This window comes from Melospiza georgiana, chromosome 6 (genome assembly GCF_028018845.1).
Source record: "Melospiza georgiana isolate bMelGeo1 chromosome 6, bMelGeo1.pri, whole genome shotgun sequence".
Lineage (NCBI taxonomy): Eukaryota > Metazoa > Chordata > Aves > Passeriformes > Passerellidae > Melospiza > Melospiza georgiana.
In genome coordinates, this window is record NC_080435.1 from 57,298,421 (window position 1) to 57,317,666 (window position 19,246).

General features: G+C 42.7%; 1 protein-coding gene across 1 annotated transcript in view; it reads right to left on the minus strand.

Moving 5' to 3' along the window:
- SYNE2 (spectrin repeat containing nuclear envelope protein 2) overlaps window positions 1–19,246 on the minus strand; it is a 159,234-nt gene that overhangs the window by 60,409 nt on the left and 79,579 nt on the right. Inside the window, exons 63-80 of the mRNA XM_058025942.1 lie at window positions 16,990–17,184; window positions 16,376–16,450; window positions 15,270–15,389; window positions 14,391–14,498; window positions 12,592–12,804; window positions 10,741–10,908; window positions 9,657–9,776; window positions 8,628–8,740; window positions 7,865–8,006; window positions 6,845–6,976; window positions 6,161–6,313; window positions 5,712–5,921; window positions 4,424–4,525; window positions 3,242–3,361; window positions 2,883–3,083; window positions 2,350–2,523; window positions 1,629–1,760; window positions 176–372 (exon numbers count right to left, since the gene is read on the minus strand). Of these exons, the coding sequence (XP_057881925.1) occupies window positions 176–372; window positions 1,629–1,760; window positions 2,350–2,523; window positions 2,883–3,083; window positions 3,242–3,361; window positions 4,424–4,525; window positions 5,712–5,921; window positions 6,161–6,313; window positions 6,845–6,976; window positions 7,865–8,006; window positions 8,628–8,740; window positions 9,657–9,776; window positions 10,741–10,908; window positions 12,592–12,804; window positions 14,391–14,498; window positions 15,270–15,389; window positions 16,376–16,450; window positions 16,990–17,184 (2,675 nt within the window). The remainder of the gene's footprint in view (window positions 1–175; window positions 373–1,628; window positions 1,761–2,349; window positions 2,524–2,882; window positions 3,084–3,241; window positions 3,362–4,423; window positions 4,526–5,711; window positions 5,922–6,160; window positions 6,314–6,844; window positions 6,977–7,864; window positions 8,007–8,627; window positions 8,741–9,656; window positions 9,777–10,740; window positions 10,909–12,591; window positions 12,805–14,390; window positions 14,499–15,269; window positions 15,390–16,375; window positions 16,451–16,989; window positions 17,185–19,246) is intronic.

Below are 19,246 nucleotides of genomic sequence, written 5' to 3' on the forward strand. Positions count from 1 at the left end.
TGGGAGACATTTCTCACCCTCCCAGTTGTCTTCTCTGTGAGAAGACACGTGCTATTCTGGCACCTCTGCTGCTGCACAACCCTGCAAGAAGCATGGCTTCAGCTGACATCTATTAAAAAAATCACAAACTAATGTCTAGCTGATACTTCAAACTGGTTTTTTGTGTTGGACCCACCTGACCAGGAGTTTCAGTAGTGTTTGAAGTCTGTGTAGCTCATGGCCAACTTTTTTGGTTAAAGACAACCACTGCTCTTCCAGCTTCCCAATCTGGCTTCTTATTTCTGGACAGTTCACAGCAGTCAGCAATTTCTTCCCTTCCTTCACCATCTGGTACAGCCTGGCATGCTTTTCATCAACACTGCTTTTGATTTTCTGTCAGAATATGGGAAGTTTGCAAAACAGTAACATTTTAAAGACAGAAAACACAACTAGAAGAACACACATCACTTGTTCTAACTTCTTAATCATTACATGCAAAAGGGACACAGGTTTTTGTGGGTTTGTTTGTTTGTTTCCTCTTTGTTTCCTTTTATTCTGCTTTCTTTTTGAAACTGTGAAGCTCCACAGTTTCACCCTGCACCAAACATCTGCTAAATCTTTATGACTTTGTTTCTGAAGCCTTTAAAGAAAAATAAAGACTTAAGAGTGAAGAGCTAGTGAAGAACTCAAAAAGCCAAGGAAAACCAGGCATCTTCACATCAATGGCTGAGCAAATTTTGCATGTCTCTTGTCTCAGTGCATCAGGAATCAAAAGCACCAGAAGGCCACTATGACTAAACATCTACAGTTGATTTATTACAAAAGCTTTACTGTAGCTCAGATTCTCCTGGGAATGTCCAGTGATTTCTTTCCTGCAGTCAACTAGATCAAATCATTATAGTACTTTTTTCCTTTATTAAACTCATTAGTTTATCGAACACTTATTAATTTGCTTTTATTAAACACTTATTAATTCAAAAAATTGTAACAGAGGATGTCCTCTTAAAACTGAGAAAGGTCACACCTGTGAGGAATGTAGAGCCCTCTCTGAAAATACATCACTGAGGTTACTGAAAAGCTTTCTTCTTAATTTTATAAAACAACCATAAATGCTGCTTTTATATCCTTATATTTAAATGTGCTTAAAACATGGATAAAATATTTCCAGCTGGAGCTGAGGTTGTAAATAAAGATGTATCTCTGTCATCAGAGATGCAGCTGCAACCAGTGTTACAGTAAGAGTTCAAATATTTGGTATTTTCAGATATTTGAAAGCACTAGTTGATTGTCCTTTCCTACAGGTTTTACTGTGTGGCATGAAAACAATTTCTGTATTACAGAGAAGGGGCACTTGCTGTCCTTAGGATCCATGGAGCCTGCACAACATCCATCTTACCCCAAATACTTTCCTTTGAAGACTGAGTTATAAAGTAGTTCTAGTCATTACTCCCACTAAAATGGACTTCAGCCCCTGGCTGAAATTAGCAGCCCAATCTTCTACTCCTTTAAAAGTTAGTTTTGAGCTTGCATCCACACACAGCTGAGGAGATGAGGCAGTGCCCTGCAAACCATCTCCTCATATACTAATTAAATATTTTTTGCCAGTTCTACTGATGCATAAAGAAGAGCAGTGACAAACACATAAATACCTCTAGAAGTGCAATCCTTTCCATTAATCTTTCTTCAGTTTCTTCAACCAGACTGATAGAAGGCAATGCAGAGGCAAGTGCTTCTAACTCCTTATTGAAAACCAGGCATTCCTCATCAAATACCACCCAATCCTAAAAAATACATTGAATTGTTTACACAGCACACATCCATTTGCATTTTAATACACCAGACTCAGGCCTTAATGCCTTCTAAAACATCAGCAGCTCTTGCTTTAATGAAACATAACACAAAAATAAGTGAATAATATGTAAATATCAAAGTGAGACATGATTTCACTACAGATGAATTAATTATGCACTTTTCAAAATCTTTAAGGATTCTTATTTTAAAGTGGTGTGGACAATTTTTTATTCTCTAGGGATATTCTGAGATTATTGGTTAAATTTTTAAAGTTTTATTTTAAAGTGGTGCTGGTATTTATTTGCCTTAAAGGGCTCTTCTGTCAGTCCAGACACTCAGAAATTATAGCAAGAAGTCATAAAGTGTGATGTGTTGAAATGTCCACTTCCAGAGATTTTCAAGAAGAAAGCTGGTTTACTGGCACACACAGAATAAGTAATAAATAGACTGTTGCTGTCCAGTGAAATCAGGAAAGGACAACTACTAGCCAAAGAATCACTGGTAGGACAAGAGCTGCTCCAGATGCAACTTTTCTCCTTCCCTCCAGATTTTACTGTCGGGTGCCTCTTGATTTATTACCTTTAGCAGGCTCTCTAAGTGTATACCATACTGGCAGGCCTTCTGCTCCAGCAATTTGACCTCATTGACCAGCTCTTTCCAGAATTCTTCTCTTTTTTGCAGGACAGAAGGACTCACTCTCTTGGAAAACGCTTCCATGTAAGCCATACGTGTCATGAGGTTGTGGAAAAAATCCTGGAAAAAAGCCCCAAGTTAAAGCTTGCTCTCTAAGAGAGATCACACTCCCACAGCAGGAGCTCTAAGGCTTAAGTAGTAGGCAGGACACAATAATCCTTTGGGTAACTATAAGAAAGATGTGTTTTCCTTACTCAGCTGTGTGTTCTGAGGTAAGGAGAAATAGCAATTTATCACTAAAACTGGTATTATTTTGGTCTACTGAAAAACTTGTCTTTGTTTTCTGCACATCCACCAGTCCCTCCCCTTTGCTATGAGCCAGTCACTCTCCTCCACTACACTGAAGAGAAACCAGTCCCAGAAAACAGTGCTCTCCTTGCTATGGTGACCTGAGCAGTGCTGTGGACAACACCTCATACCTTGTGATTTTTCAGGTGGGACTGCAGAGCTGCTCTGCTCTTTGTTAGGTGCTTTGGATCCTGTGCCATCTTCTCCCTTCCAATAGCTACCAGCTCTGCAAACCCACGAAGCAAGTCCTCATACTGGCTTTCCCTGATGGCAGGGGAGTTCAGCTCCACATACTTTGCTTTCAGAATCCCCCACATGTCATCCAGAACATCCTAAAAATGCAAACACTGTGCAGTGATCCATGAAGAACAGAAATGAATCCCACAAACCCACAGAATACAAAATAACCATCAGCCTTTTGATGCTGCAAATGCATTGCTTAGAAGAATCAAACCATGCTGAGTAAGTGGAAGCTGCACTGTGCTCTTACCTCTAATTTATAAGCTTCCTGGATTAAGGTGATAGGTAACTGCAATCTTTCTCCATGGCCTCTCAATTTTGCTACTTGGTTTTCAAACTTTTGCAGCTCCACAGCACAGTCACCAATTTTCTGGATGAAGGACAAAATTAACTGTTAGGAAGAGTTCCATTCAAATAAACTTTCCATTATCACTGGTGGTGCAGTGAATCCAGTGGCTGGATCTCTCCTGTGCTAGCACTTCAGAAAATCCCATGAGCTTATAAACTAAATGGACAAAATATGGCATAATTTATTGTGTTCACACAGCACAGCCAGGAAGGGAATTCAGGTCTTGTGTCTCAGGACAACCTTCAACATGCCTTTCCATTTACTAATTCAAGAGCAGCCATTAAAAGGAATCATGGAGTCAGAAAACAGGTTTTTCTTATGAATCAGAAACACTCAGGGACTGAGACAGGATCCCTCTGAAGGAAGGAAAGCTTCCTTATGTACTTCTGGCATTCCTTTTCCAGGGGTGATTACCTAACAGAATATAGCCAGTCTTTGCTAGGGAATTCAGCAGGGAACACAGCTCTCAGTCTGGTAGAAAATTATGCCTCCAAGCAAGGTTAGAGCCTGTAAAAAGAAAGGTTCAGAATACCATCCCTGCTTTGGTAATAAGTAGGTAAATGGCCAATGACCATTCTGAGGAGGACATGCAGTCTGTTAATTTTTAATTTTCTGCTAATCCCAATAAAGATCAAAGAAAATAGCTTAACTGGTCAAATTCCATATGATAAAGTGCTCATAAATGCTGCACGAGAAGATGGGAATACCAGTGTCCTACTCCCACAAAGAAAAGGTAGTTAGGCATAAGAAGAGGTGTAACGTGTAGCTCTTTTCCTTCTCTGCCATAGCAAGGGGGGTATTTGCTCTGGGAGGTTGAGGAAAGACTGGTTCCTCCACTCCAACCACTAAAATGTCTGGAATTAGGTCCGAGTATGGACTGGGGTGCAGTTAAAAAAAAAAAAAAAAAAAAAAAAAGGAAAAGGGGTGGTGGTGAATATGGCAAATACTGAACTCTCTCCTCTTCCCATTGTAAAAACCTAAGTTAGACTCAAACTTTAAAAATTATGAAACTTTACAAATTGCAGAAGGCTAGAAATAATAGCTAATGCTGTAAAACCTCTCATTTCCTTCAAATAAAATTACCTGGAGCTGTTCAGAAACATTATGTCCACGTAGTTCATTCAAGCATTGTTGCAGAGCAGCTTTTTTCTCAGTTAACTGATCATAGAGTAGCCTGGTTTGATTCTGCAAAAGAAACATACATCAGAAATATATCACGTTAACAGGAGTATAGTAATGACCAGACAAAATTACACAGCAAACAAAATGATTACCTCTTTAGGTAAATGCTATTTTTTTCTCTTAAACAAACAATCAAAAAAATCCCACCAAAATAAAGCATATACATTATGGGCTTAAAGCAGTAATGGACAGGGGAAATTCTGAGTCTGTGTAGTATATAAGAAACAGATTACTCTGTCACAATGATCCTCTGTGACTGTAAAAATCTGGGAAACTGGTAAGAGAATCAAATTATTCTCTTCTGAAAATGGGAAAATGAGCCCATTACTGGGGGCTGATGGAGCTCTATGGATTCTGCATACATAAACATTGCAAGACCAGTTCTGTGGCTGTTTGAAGACAACATCCCAGTGTTCCTCAAAAGGGCTGCTTTATTATTCAGCAGTAAAGGGCCAGGATGACTTGCAGATGATGAGCACACTCGAGTTTTGCTGGACACTGCAAATTGTATTTCAAAGACCAGACTCTTCCTTCCTTAGTTCAGACTAAAGACCTGATCTGAATATTTTCCAGCAATAGTTTTAGATTTAGCACATCACAAGAATCTAAAGAAAAGTTTCTCACTATCTGCTTTTCCAACAAAGAACAAAAGAAGGAAAATTTGTGCAACTATGGCTTCTGCTTCTGTGGCACAAAATCTAAAGGAACAGTAAATGCAGTGGGGTCAAATCAACCTCCAACACATTGCTAAAAATCGTGTGTCAGACATGGCACCACAAGGGAGGAAGCCTGCCTCTCCTGAGGACACAGCAGCTGAAAGAATACATGAAACCCCCCTTGGCCTAGTCCCTACACACAGAAACTGCTTTAGCCTGAAGCTCAGCCTGCATGGATCCCAGGTTACTTCCACACTTTCTGCATGCAAATTTTATCTACTGTGATCCAGGCCCCTGTGGCAGTCAGCATTGCAAACAGCACTGCAACCAGCAAAATTAATCTGCTTCTTGAGAGGCCAAGACAAGTGTTTTAAGTAGTGAAAAAAAAAAAGAAAAAAAAAAAAAAGAAAAAAAGAAAGAAAAGAAGAAAGAAAAAAGCCCATTAGAGGTTGCTCATCTGTAACCCAAATGCATTAACACTGACAAGCCTAACAGATGCTGTGAAACAAGATGTGCATTTGGCAGTGGAGTACCAGGTAATTGCTATTATGATCCAGCCCAGCTTTCATGGAGCTGCTCCTTGAAGCAGTGGCAGCTTGAGTTTGCTCCAGCCGTGCCTGCAGGTTGTTAAAGCACTCGCAGAACACATCTGTGCTCCCACCAGCGCAGCTGATGGACTTCAGAAGATCATCCTTTTTATCACTCAGATCAGCATGAAGTTTTTGCAGCTCCACAGACAGAGTCTAAAGGGTTGAAAGAAAAGCAAAATGAGTGAAAATGGTCTGTGGAAGGACTCTTGCCTATAAGAGGCAGCAGGACTCGAGTTGATAATTATTACAAGCAACAGGCCCAAATCTGAGCAATACAAAACAGTTTGGCACCGTTATTCCTGAATAAAGCCAGAAGAACAGAGAGGAAATACCAGGCCATATATATTCTGCTGTAACAGAAGTCCACTGGGGTTTGGGTTTGGGGCAGTTACCTCATAGAGAGCCTGCTGCACAGCTGCCTCTTCAGTGGAGAGCACGGAGGTGTTCAGCATCTCCTCCATGTTGTTCAAACACCGGCTGATTGCCAGAAGCAGCTCAAACAACTTTCTGTCCAAATTGGAAGAGACTTCCTCTGCCACATTATCCTGGGTAAATGCAAGCCAGTTTTCAGTATTTCCACCCAAGGCATGGCTAAGATTCATTCACTCAAATAAGGTTAGAGATTTGCTCAGCTAACACTGAAATGGAATTAATGAAATACTGAGGGACAGACTTGGATACATGGATGTAACATTCAGAGCTGTCAAGGGCAAAGCTGAGACAATGACCCTTTATATACTGGACAATGGCTGTGCTCTTACAGCTCTCTAATCTCAGGCACGAGCCCAAGAAGTTTGTCTTGTCAACTCCCATCCTGCTTTATACAGTTTGAGGATTTTTACCCACACTAACAAACTTTTGGACTTGGGCAGAAGTGTCATAATGGAAAATTTGGAATGTTTCCTTTCAAAATCCTCAACCTATTTCTACATTACAGCCCATACCCAACACAAAAGCTCAATACAGTGAATGCCATTTGCAATAATGGATTACTGGCTGTTTCCCAGTGTCCAAGCAGTGTCCTGTGTCTAGAATCCCTGGGGTTTTTTGTAATGCTTAGGACATGCCATTTTTACCTGTGCATGCACCACATTTGCTTCCTGGCTCAGGTCTCCCAGCTGGACAGTGTAAGTTTTCAGCTCTTCCACAGTTGGGGTTCCTGCACCTGAGAATGTGCCTCGAGGCAGCATGTTCATCTTTGTTGTGATCTAACATTTGGAAAAAGAACATTGCAATTAGAACAGCTCAGATGAAGACAGGCTATGGGCAACACAGTAACACTGCTGTCAAAAAGCATTAAAAGATTCAAGGCACTGATATAAAGCACCTGGATAGCAAGGTTCCCTTTTCACTGGCAGAAGTTGGGCAGGCTATGCCTTGATGGGAGCTTGACTAAAAATGAGCCTCTGATTCCCAGCTTTATGGGCTACAGCTGAAGTTTTGGTTAAGGAAACCCTACTGCCCACTGCAGGGTAAGTCTTGCCTGAGGAAGAGCTGACATTCACCCTTTTACATGTCAGATATTCTTCCACGTACTGCAGCAATTTCAGAGGACAGAAAATCTAATAATTCTAATTAATTATGAACGAAACTGTTAATAACAGGAATTATAGTTTTATCCAAGCAGTCTGTTCAGAACACACAGCTCAAACTCTGTTTTTTGATGTGTGAGAATGAGAGAACACAATGGTGAATGGCAGAACAAAATTTAAGCCAGAGATTTGCTTTGACCAAAATGTTCTCACTTGTGGGAACTGAGATTTCACCCACATCCACAGGAACCAGCTGTGAGCTTGCTGGATAACTACCTCAGTGCTCCTGGAAGAAGTAAGCAGATAACATCTACTCTGAAAATTAACCACAGGGATTCACCTAAGTGCTCCCACACTGTGCTCAGCAGTCACTACTTCAGAGACATGATTTACCTCAAAGTAAAATTAAAAGACAATTATGAAAACACTGTGCAGTAACAATCTCCTCTGGAGAACCCTTGCACAGATTTCAGTTATCTGATGGAGAGCCATGCTACTATGAGACAGAAAGATAAACTAATTGCTATCTACACTATCAGAGTGTTTTATGGAACTTAAACAAACCTGAGGTTCCACAAGCTGGCAGAGAGGAGATTTCATCTTTGATGAGAGTTCCTGTTGTAAATATTGCCATTTATTACCCATTTGATCCTTTGGAGCTAAGGTGGCATCAGCCTGCTTGCTCTTTGAGTCAGATTCTCCATTGCTGTATTGAGAAAACATTGTTAGAATGACAATTACTGAAGCAGAGTAAAACTAGGTTTCTTGTATAACATTAGTTTCTGTTGTTTGTGCCTCAAAAGCAAAGTGAAGCCAAGTGCATGTATGATTATTAATCCAAGCTTTGATAAACCTGGACTTTCCCCTTTGCATGAAATATGCCAGGGGCCTGCTGGCAGCCTCCACCTCTGGAATGACAACGTGGGGAGCACAGTCCTGTAGGAAGTGCTGGTTCTGTGCTGGAAGGTGCCTGGTCCCAATGTCCCCTTTCTCAAAGCTGCTGCCTTTACACTGGCTGGGTGTGCCTGTGCATTTGTACAGCCATGGCTGTGAACAGAGGGACCCAGCCTGCCTACAGATGGGCCTGATTTAGCTCATGGCAGGTGTCAGTCCTGTCTGCTAGAAAGATCTGAACTCTGGAGTCAGCTCAGTATCACAGAGGCTGTCACCTAAATAAGCCTCCATTTCTCTGGACTATTGATGCCCCAATCTGCCATTTTTCTTCTAAAGGCACACAGAACCAAAGAACAGAACCAGGGGTGCCACTTCAGCAAGTTTAGGCAGTTTTACATCACTGAATCTGGTAACTGATTGTGTTACTCTGTACCTGGATTCTGATTTTGGAGTCATGCTGTCCTCAAGCTGCGGCTGCATTTTTTCCACACATGACTCAATAAAGTCAATGAGGCTTTTCTGCTCAGCTGCTTTTAATTTCAGGTCCTGTGCACAGAGAATAGCATGAACAGTTATGTGAACTGTAATAATCTGAAGTGATGATTGGGCTTTTTCAATCACATTTTGTGTGAAATCATTTAGCAAAGAAAAAAAAACGACCTCTGTCAGAATAAAATGAAGTTTATGTATGAACATGAATCTACAGAACAAACCATTTTCTGCAAACATGCATTTTTATGGAATATATTTCCACCTGACAAAGTTTTAAAAGCAAAACCCAACCAAAACCAAATTACATATAGAAACTTAAACACCACTGACTGCAATCCTTACATAAAGAAACAGGTAAGGGAAAATGGGGATTTGCTCAGATATGAGTTTGAGTTCCATTAGTTAAAAGGAGAGTGTTGAGTGAAAAGTGAGCAATTCTAGCAGCTCATGCTGGACCATTTTCTCCAGCTCTTTTCCAATAGCATGAAAAAGGCAAAAGTTAATTTACAGTTAGCAAAATAGAAGTAATTTGCAGAGCACAGAACATTACAAGATTTTTATACTGTGTTAACAACAACCTTAAAAGTCATAGTGAGTTAGCCCATGGGAATATGTTCACAAAACTTTAGTTTTAAACTTACCTGCAAAAACAGTATCAGTGTATAGATTCAGATTTCATAATACATCAGTGTTTTAAAGCTAGGACTCTTGCCTTGTTTCACAGTGATTCAGATGGCATCACTCATCCCTCCAATCTCCTAGCTTTATATTACTAAAACTTTTGAACAAGGGATTTTAGGGGTAAGGCCTTTCTCCATCCTGACAAACTCCCCAAATCCTGGAGGAGATGGGCAGCTGAAACCAGCCCTTGACAGAGCTGATCCCACAGGGAGAACTGCAGCAGGGTAAGAGCAACTTCCCCAGCCCACAGGGGACCTGGAGCAGCCTGGCCTGGAGGAGAATTCATTACCTGGGGCTGCTGCAGCCCATTGTGCCAAGGCTGCTGGGCAAGGGGCACCTGGGATGGGCTGAAACCATCAGAGTGCAGGATCTCCAGGGGCTCTGGGTCCATCCTCTCCCTGCTGGGAACCTGTAAAGAGACACCCATTGTGGGAAGGCTTCTGGACCTGACAAGAGAGCAGAACCCCATAGGTGCAGCCTGGGGAAAGGGCAAAAGCTGCCTTGGAGTTACCACACACAGAATCAGTAGCCATGAAACACAACTGCTGCTTTTGCAAAGATTATTGTCCAGTTGAATTTACTGAAAGTTTTAGCATCCTAACCATTCTAACCTTCTGCCAAGGTCCTCACATGTGTTCCCCAACAGTTACTTTGCTTTCTTTGCTTTTCCTGCTAGCAGATTAGGTGATACTAACACTCCCTTCTTTTTGTTTCACCAAAATACAGGCATGTGCAATTTATTCTTATAAATCTGGTCACACATCTGGATTTTCAACCTGTGCTCACAGAGTATTTCAAAACAAGCCTTTAGCAGTGCTATTTCACACCAGAGGGACTGTGGCTGCTCTTAAGCAAACACATCAGGTGGGCTCCTCTGATCCCTCACACAACAGAGGGAATGAGCTCTGAAGCCAGGAGTTACCATCTCACCCACTGGGAAACTCAGCAAAGACTGTGCTGCTCTGGTGCACGAGAGCTGAGAGAATCACTGCATTTAAGCAGTGATTCAAAGAGAAAATTACTAAAAGGTCTCCGTGCTTTGACACTGTCACAGATAAACATCATGGACTTTTTGAGGCATTTAAAACCAAATCAAACCCTAAGTCATTTTCCTGTGCTCTTAGCAGAATGCTGACCTCTGTCACTGAGCACTTAGAGCAGAAAAGATGCTGCTCAGAGACTCATTAAAAGTCCACTACTTTTTGTAAACTACAAGTAATTATACAGCACTGTAAAGTAGAATAATGGCAACTCTGACATTTCTCCCTTCCTTGCTTCACAGGGTGAGCTCTAACTGTTCTTCTGCAACCACAGACCAATAAAGCAGCAGGACTCTCAACTCTTGCCCTGCACAACACATTCACATGCTTTACCTGCTCTTCACTGTGCTTGTCTTGAAGCATCATCTGGACATTTTCCAAATTGCGCTTCACCTCCTTCAGCTTCAGGGAAAGAGCCTCTGTCTTTTGTTGGTAGTCTGCACTATCTCCACAATCTTCCAGTAAAGAAAGGACCTTTTGTTCAATCTCTGATAACCTCACCTAGAAGGGACAGCAGATAATTACTCATTCTCAGAAGTGAAACACTCCTTTTCTGACAACATTCTGAAGTCAATGCTCACACCTCCCCTCTCTGAAGAGAAGAGAAACATGCAGGGGAAAAGAGAAATAGTGGCAATCCCCCTAGATTTTCTCCAGTGTAGTCCTTTTATCCTTTTATTTTATACAGAGTTATTTTTAAAACTGTTTCAAACAAGAGCATCTGCAGGAGGCTATGTTAACTCAGGTATCAAGTAATAAAAGAGGAGAGCAGAAATGACAGACTCCATTTGAATTCAACCAAGAAGACAACACGCCTCAGCAGGGGAGAAAGAGGCAATGCACACACAGCTCACATCACTCTTTGGGAGGAATGATGCTGAACTACCAACACATAGGAAGGTCTCCATGTGACAGCCAGGCCATTGTAAACTGCTGGGATCTGATTTTTGATCCAAGCTGCTGTGAATCAAAGTGCATCCTTGCATACTTTAAACTCACATTCTTAAGGTGAGCATGAAGAAAGGTACCATGGGTCAACTGCAAAGTAATCGACTGCAATAAATTAATTGCTTTACACCATACACCCTTATCTAGAAATTGTTTCTCTTTCATTCTGTGTAGATCTTGACTAGAGAACTTTCTTCCCCTGCCCAAGCTCATGTCCTAACACTGAGCCACATTGTTTGAAGCTGACAAGAATTCAGCCTGCTTGTTTTCACCAGCTGGAGCTGCCCCAGTGAAGCCTATGCTGACAGGAACCCTGAATGGGATCCAGACACAGCCAGCTGCTTTAAAGCACTCAGGATCCCAATTCCCACAGAGTTCAGCACCTGAGCACTTGGCTGAATCACAGCCTAAACCCAGAGGCACTCCAATTAAAAACAACCACCCAAAACAACAACAAAACAGCTGGTGATGTCTCAGTAATTTAAAATGGGGACATTTTGGTATTGTGAGTGAAATTTGTTGCTCTAGGTAGGCTCAATGCCTGAAGCCAACTGGCACCACAGGGAGCCTCAGCCCTGTTTTAATCTGCACATGCTGCATGCCAGGGCTCCCTCGTGCCAATCCTGCTTTCCTCCTCCCATTTTCACCAACAGGTACCACCCACCCCTTTTGTTCTGCTGCCATGGGGGCAAGAGGCTGCCCTAGGTGCACAGCAGTAGGTACAAATATCACCACTGCTCACTGAGGGCAGGGGGAAAGCCACTATTTTTCTGTGCTGGTAGTTTATGAAAAAACTGAAGAAGTAGAACTTAGCAGCACGGAAGGCTTCTTAGACCAGTCTTTTAAATCATTCTGACAAGCAGAAAGTGAAAATGTCAAAAGAAAAAAAAGACTCTTTTGTTTCTAGCTGATTTATTATGATCAGGACCAATGAAAAATTGCCTTTTAATAGAGGATTCAAACTATACTCAGCCATGGTTTTGGAAATAATCCAAATCAAACCAAAGCCTCACATATACTCCAGAATTCTACCTAAATCCCCTGGATGCATACAGATCCCAACTCTAAAATCAGATATTTTAACCAAACCCTGGCAAAGCTGAAGCCAAGCAGTCAGTCACCTGCTCAGTGCAGAGGGTGAGGGAGGGCTGAAGCAGGAGAGAGGAGCAGGCACAGTGTCCTTCCTGCAGACACAGCCCAGGGAAGGGGATGGCAGCAGCAGTGTCACCTCCTTACCTGGCAATCAGCAAGCTGTGGCTCCACCATCTGCTGCCTTTGGGGGGTCTGAGGGGCTGAGCCCAGGGACATTTTAGTTTTGGCTAGCCATTGTTCCAGCTCTGCCACCTGGGCCTGGCACACCAGGAGGATGGATTCTGGCTCAGGCCTCCCTCCATCCAGCGCTGACTGCGAGCCCAGCGCGGCGCTGGGCACTGGAGGCGGCTGCTGGCTCTGGAGGAAAGCACATCAAAGCAGCCTGGTGAGCCACCTGCTTTTGTAATCTCCCTCCCCTCCCCTTAGCACTGAGAGATGATTAACTTCCACACTCACAGAGTGTGGAAACAACAAACCCCAAAACAACTCTGTTGCCGCGTTCCCAGCCTTGCGGGATGGGGGGGGAGCCACGAACCAAGAAGGAAAGAAGGGAAACTCAGCAGGCAGGTGAGCCAAGATCTGGTGTAACAGGTTTCCAGGCTGCAATTTGCATCTGCAGGGATCTACCCGAGCACACAGCTATACCTGTGAGTGATGACTCACCATTAACCTGTTCTCCCCTGAGGAGAGATGTTTTTCTGTGGGAGTTACACACAAAAGCAATGCAGTTGGAAGCTGCAAAACAAGCTCTTGGACAACGCTTACAAGCTACTTGTGTGTGTTCAGTTCCAGCAATTAAATATGCTTTACTTGGGCTCTAGATCATACAATTTAAAAATGGTGTATTTTTAAGGACGTCTTGTGCAATTCTTCTTAAACACGCTCCTTGAAGAAGCAATATTGCACTGCACATGTCCACAACAAAAGTCCAAAGTACTTGGAGATAAACAGCAGTGACTTGGAAGGCTGCACAGGATGTATATGCCTCCACATATGCAAATATTGGTACTCAGTAAGTAAATGAAGCAACACTACAAGAACAGAATGCTCCCCTGGCTCCAGAGCACACATTCAGGCAACTGAGATGGCCAGTGCTAGTGCACAAGCTTCATATTAAAATGAGATTTGGCAGGGAAAAAAAGAGAGCCAAAATGCATTGCTCCAACTATCAGTGTCATCAGAGAATGATAGAACAGTTTGGTTAGGAAGGAGCCTTTAATGGTCACCTAGTTCCAATCCCCCTGGCACAGGATATTAGAAAAAAAAATTTCTTCACTGGAAGGCTTGTCAGGCATTGGAACAGGCTGCCCAGGGAAGTGGTGGAATCTCCATTCCTGTAAGTGTTCAAAAAATGTGGGACTTAGAGATATGGTTTAGTGCTGAGCACGGTGGTCCTGGGTTAATGGTTGACTCTGTGATCCTGGAGGTCTCTTCCAACTTAACAACTCCAGGACTCTGTGATCCCAAAAGCTGAAGCTGCTCTGCCACCAGACTGCTGCTCCTGGCCATCCTGGAGCACCAATGTCTGCAGACACTCTTTTGTATTTAACCTGCTGCCCACTCTTCTCTGAGCCTTTGCATGTCTTCCACAAAGCAGCAACACATGTCAAGCTCCTCAATTCCTCCTGTAGCTGCCATTTATAAATTCCATGGCTGATGTTAGTTACATCACTCAAACTCTCCATTCATGCCTGTATGAATGACAGCAGCTTCCTTGCTGAAAATGCTCCATTTTTTTCCCTAGAAAATTGCACTTTCAAGGAGCAATGGAAAATTTATCACCCAGAGCCAACAGGAACAGGCCCACAAAGGGTTGCAGGTATCCCACCACATCATACTGCAGCAAACTCCAGCAGCAAAACCACACTGGACCAGGGCCTCTGCCCACTAGGGAGGCACACAACTCACTCAGGAGGTCACCCTGGTCAGGCCTGCAAACTCACCATAGCCAGACTGCCATCGCCTGTGCCAGGACCTTCAGGGCCCTCCAAAGTTTGCAGAGATGTTTCTCCATCATGTTTGCTGTGTGATTCAGTTAAAACATCCTCATCCTGGAGAGAAAGAGGCAATAGTGGAAATATTTCTTATCTTCCATACAGATGTGCAGTAGTGGAGATGTGGCACTTTAGGACATGGTTTAGTGGTGGACCTGGCAGTGTTTGATTTATGGTTGGACTTGATCTTAAAGGTCTTTTCCAACCTAAATGACTTTCTGATTCTATGTTCCACTGCTTTGTTGTGCTAGAGAAGCCTGAAAGAGCCGCAACCCCTCAACCTACTGTGGTCCTGGCCCAAGAATATTCACAGAGAGCAGTTTCCTTATGCCCGAGGCACTGATGTACAGAAACAAACAATTGCAGCTGTCACAACTTTACTGAGGCACCATGAAGAGCAGAAAAGCACCAAAACTGTACCTGGTTGGGTGTTCCAGACACTGATTTTCTTATGTACAAAGTGAACCTCTTCCACAAATCATCCCCCACATTTTTAGAGCCTTTTCAGGAATCAGTGGAACAAGTTGCTGCTACTAAATGTGCATTTCTGCCCTTGGGGGTTTTGTGAAGCTCAAAGGAATTACAAACATTGAATCGTTTAGATTGGAAAAAATGCTTAAGGTCACTGAGTCCAACCAGTATGTACAACAGAAAAAGAGATTCTAAATGGCAAGATTTAGTGTGAGATGGAAGATATGAATTTGGCCACCTTGTCCTGCATTCCAAACTTCTCTTGCAGTGCAGGCTTCAGCAATACTTAGGACTTGTGTAGATCTTTTCCACAAAGATGAGTTCCCACCTCCACAGAGCTAAACCCAAGTGCATTACCTGAACAATGCCATCTGACAAGGTACCAGAGGACCAGGAGGTTGCACTGTCTTCCTTGGGCCTTTCATCATCTCCTTCTGAAGGCCAAAATCTTGCATCTTTCTCTGTGGCTGTACTTCCCTTTGAAAGCAGTAACAGCTCAGCTTTAGCTTCTGACCAGGAAGCTCAGATATTCCTCCAGGCAATGTAAAGCACTGCAAACCTCTAATGACACTTTGCTCTATTTCTGCCTTGTCTATCTGTCCATATTTGTGTTTCCCAAGTCCCACCTCTCTTCTTGCTCTATAGCTCTGCTGCAAGATGAGTGGCAGCTAGATGACACTGATAATGTTCTCTAAAATATTCTCATTTTTTACAATATTAAAAAAAAAAATCAGAAAAAACCCCAAACAAACCAACAAAACACTATCTGTCTTTCTGCAGTCCTGCCTCCAAAAATGTCCTACATGTAAAGAAAATTGCACCAGGGAAGGGGCAGAGTGAGAAACCCTGAAACTGAAGATTGCTTAGATCAATAGTGAGGCACAAGCTCCCCAGACTGTTTGGACTTCTTTTCTTTGTCTTGCCATGAGGTTTTTTTCCCAAAAGCAATTAGCTTTGCCCCTCTGCAGTTCACCTGGGCATTTAGACCCCTCAGATTCAGAGCAACCAGTAGGGCAGTGCCTCCCAATGTACCAGAAATCTCTTCTATCCAAACTTCATTCCCATTAGTCTAATCTCACCCTTTTTTTCTTATGTTTAAACATACAAATAAATTCTGCTATTTATGTTTTGGTATTTCAGAGGCTAATTCTTTCTGAAATCCACCTCCACATGGAAACATTGGTATTTAAGGCCATATTTTGCCTTTAACACTTCCACAAAGAGGGCATTAGCAAATAGGCAATCCCACCAAAAGCAGGATCACACCTCACAGAACATGGTGCTGTGTAATACTGGCACTGGAGTAATAACAGATAATTTAAATTGTTCTGAAATATTCCAGATTTTCACAGTTTTCATAATTTCTGCTTTACCAAAATCTTCTATCTTACATACACAGCTGTGTGTATATATATATATATATATATATATATATATATATATATATAAAACACTGGACTCACCTTGCTGTGTGAAGAACAGTCTTCTGATTCTTCATCTAAGGAAGGCAGAAGAGATATCACTCCTCTTTTTTTCAACTACAGAAACACACATACAGAGACAACCCAATTAATCATGACAAGAAGAGCAAAAGCCTCTTCACTTCTGCCTGTAAACCAAAACAAATTTACCACTTGAGATCTGCTTTTGGAGCAACACTGAACATCTGGCAACCTACATTAAAGTGACTGAAAGCTGCAGTTTCTAAGCACCTCTGAAAATTGGGATTTGATGCTGTTAGGTTTCAACAGCACAGCTACAAAAGGGACAAATTTCATTTTGCCCCATGAAAATAATTTATTGAAAATCCCAGAACAACAGGTCATCAACAAAACTACACATGGAGCACTTTGCTGATGATTGATGCAAACATCATGTTGGAAGTGAAATGCTAAGAAATAACCAGAGGCTCACCTCTCCTATTTTCTCCTCACTCTCAGTCCTTCTGAACACAAAGGGGAGGAGAGACAGTATTGATTCACAGGGGCAGGGGTGCTCCTCTGTCACATGCCACTCCCCCAGGAGCAGGAAGGGGTATTTACCTCCCCTCTTGGCCCTCAGGGGAGTGATCACTTACCTGCTGAGGAGAAACTTCAGTCCCAATCAGGTCACTCTGGGCCAATGCAGAGGCTGGGGATTCATCTGCTGCTTCAGGCACTTCTTGCTGTAGGCACTGGTGAAGCTCAGACATGGAATTCTTCATCCTGGTAAGGAAATCTTCCTTTCTTTGGCACAGCTTTATGATTTCTTCTTTTACAGCTTCCATTTCTCCCTAAGGAGCAACAACATCCGTAAGCATCCATTTTTCCCTTTTAACCAAACAGCAAGATTACAGATGACACCAGGGATGCCTCTTACTGGTACTGGGGCCATTTCTCCCTTCTCCTTTTTCTGGGCTTTGGGACAGTTCCCCATTGTCACTGCAGGAGATGTCCAGGTGCATGCAAACCAGCAGCAGCAGATCCAGCTCAGGACAGCCCTTGCCACTTGTGAAGCAGAAGTTGGCAGTGAGGAAGGAAACGTGGCAGGCTGGAACAAATTCTAACTAGGTCCTGCATATCCATGAGAGCAGCAGCAGCTTCCTCCAGGACCAAGGGAATGCAGATGGGCTACATTGCTCTGTGTGTCACAGAGTGATGTTACTTCCAAGCACCTTCCCTGGCAGCCTGAACACTTGGGAAAGCCCTGAGGAGGGCAAAGCCAGCAAATGAGGGTAGCTCAGGGCTCAGTCTTTGCTGAAGATGGCCCAAAGGAAAGAAACCATTTGGTGGGTGTTGGGAATGTGGCTAGGGCCAAAATTATGCCATGTCTTTGAATGTGATACTGGGAGAAATAAATGGACCCCAACAAAGCTGACAGAAAATATTTAACATTCTGCAGAGACTAAACAATAATCCAAGTAACTGCACTAACAGAGGGGGAAATAAATCTTGGTCTCCTTCCTGGCCATGACTACTCCTCCAGCCAGTGTTCTGCCCTTAGACTTTTCTCCAGGGCTTTCCTCACCACCCAGCCTCCAGGTGACCCAAGAAATCCCAGCAAATAACAGAGTAAGGCAGGACGTGGAATGAATTGCCCTACTCCCTCCATTACTGAAAGTGCTAAAGCTCTTTGAAGCATTGTTACTTGCTCAGAAGAGTGAAACCTGGCTAAATATCCCTTTGCACACTGGGCTTAGTTGATCACAGCAAGCTTTGATGCCAGGCTTGAAGTGAGAACAGCCCTGGCTCCACAGCAGGCTCTGTCATTAGGGATGTGATGCAGGTAATAATCTGTGGCAGATGAAAGCAGTGAGGCTGCTGCTCCTGTCTCCTCTACAGCTTCTGCTAATAGCTCTGGGGTGGCAGCATGACAGGAAAGGTGCAGGGAAGAGCTCCAGCAAATTTTCAAAGGGCATGGGAACTCTGCTCTGACAATGCTTTCTTCCTTTTGTACACTCAAAACCACAAGATAAAATCATCCAAAGGTAAAGGAAAGAAAACATCACTGAAATGAAGTAACAGACATCCATGAAAATTTGGCATGATTTATGAATGTCCACTAGGAACAGTATATCTATTTATTTCACTGCAGGACACTTGCCAGCACAGATTTGCCAGCTACTTTTTTGCAAACTTAATTAGCCATAACCTCCTCAGAAACCAACTCTTTCTTAAAATCACTTCTTTTCCTGAAATCCTCCAGGAAGATGGGCAATTCCACTGCCCACTTCTATTCATGCAATGCTGTATCTGCCAAGTTTTCTGCTAAAACAAGAACTATTAACCATAAAATCCTACACTCAGAGACAAAAACAAGGAAGAATCAGGAAATGAATCATGCTGAGCACTACAGCAAGCCTCCAACATCCAACCAGCTGACAGCAGAGCAGCTATGTACTTAGGAGCCTACTGAGTGATTATAGTTATTAGGCAAGTACAATCTAAGTGTATTAACTTTACTGTGACTGACTGGAAAAAAACTGAGCATTTCAGAGGCAGTTTATAAATAGTTATTACATTTAATTAGTAATTTCCTGACTTCTGCAGTGCTATCCTTGAAACACATCTTATTTTTGCATTAAAAACATCAATTCATCCATTACAGAAACAGCTGACTGTAGAGAGAAGAGCAACAGATGTTTCCCAGAGATGAAAACACAGTGGGGCAGTGAGGACAAAGAAAGGAGTCTAATGAATCTAACCCTAACCAGAATCCCCAAAAGTGGCATTGCATGACCAGACATCAGAAAGGGACTTGGCTCTCTCCTTAGGCACTATCCCAAGCTGCCACCTCAGGAAAATTAGCAGGATGCTGAGCACAGCTAAGCTCTCAGTGCTGCATAATGTTTCATC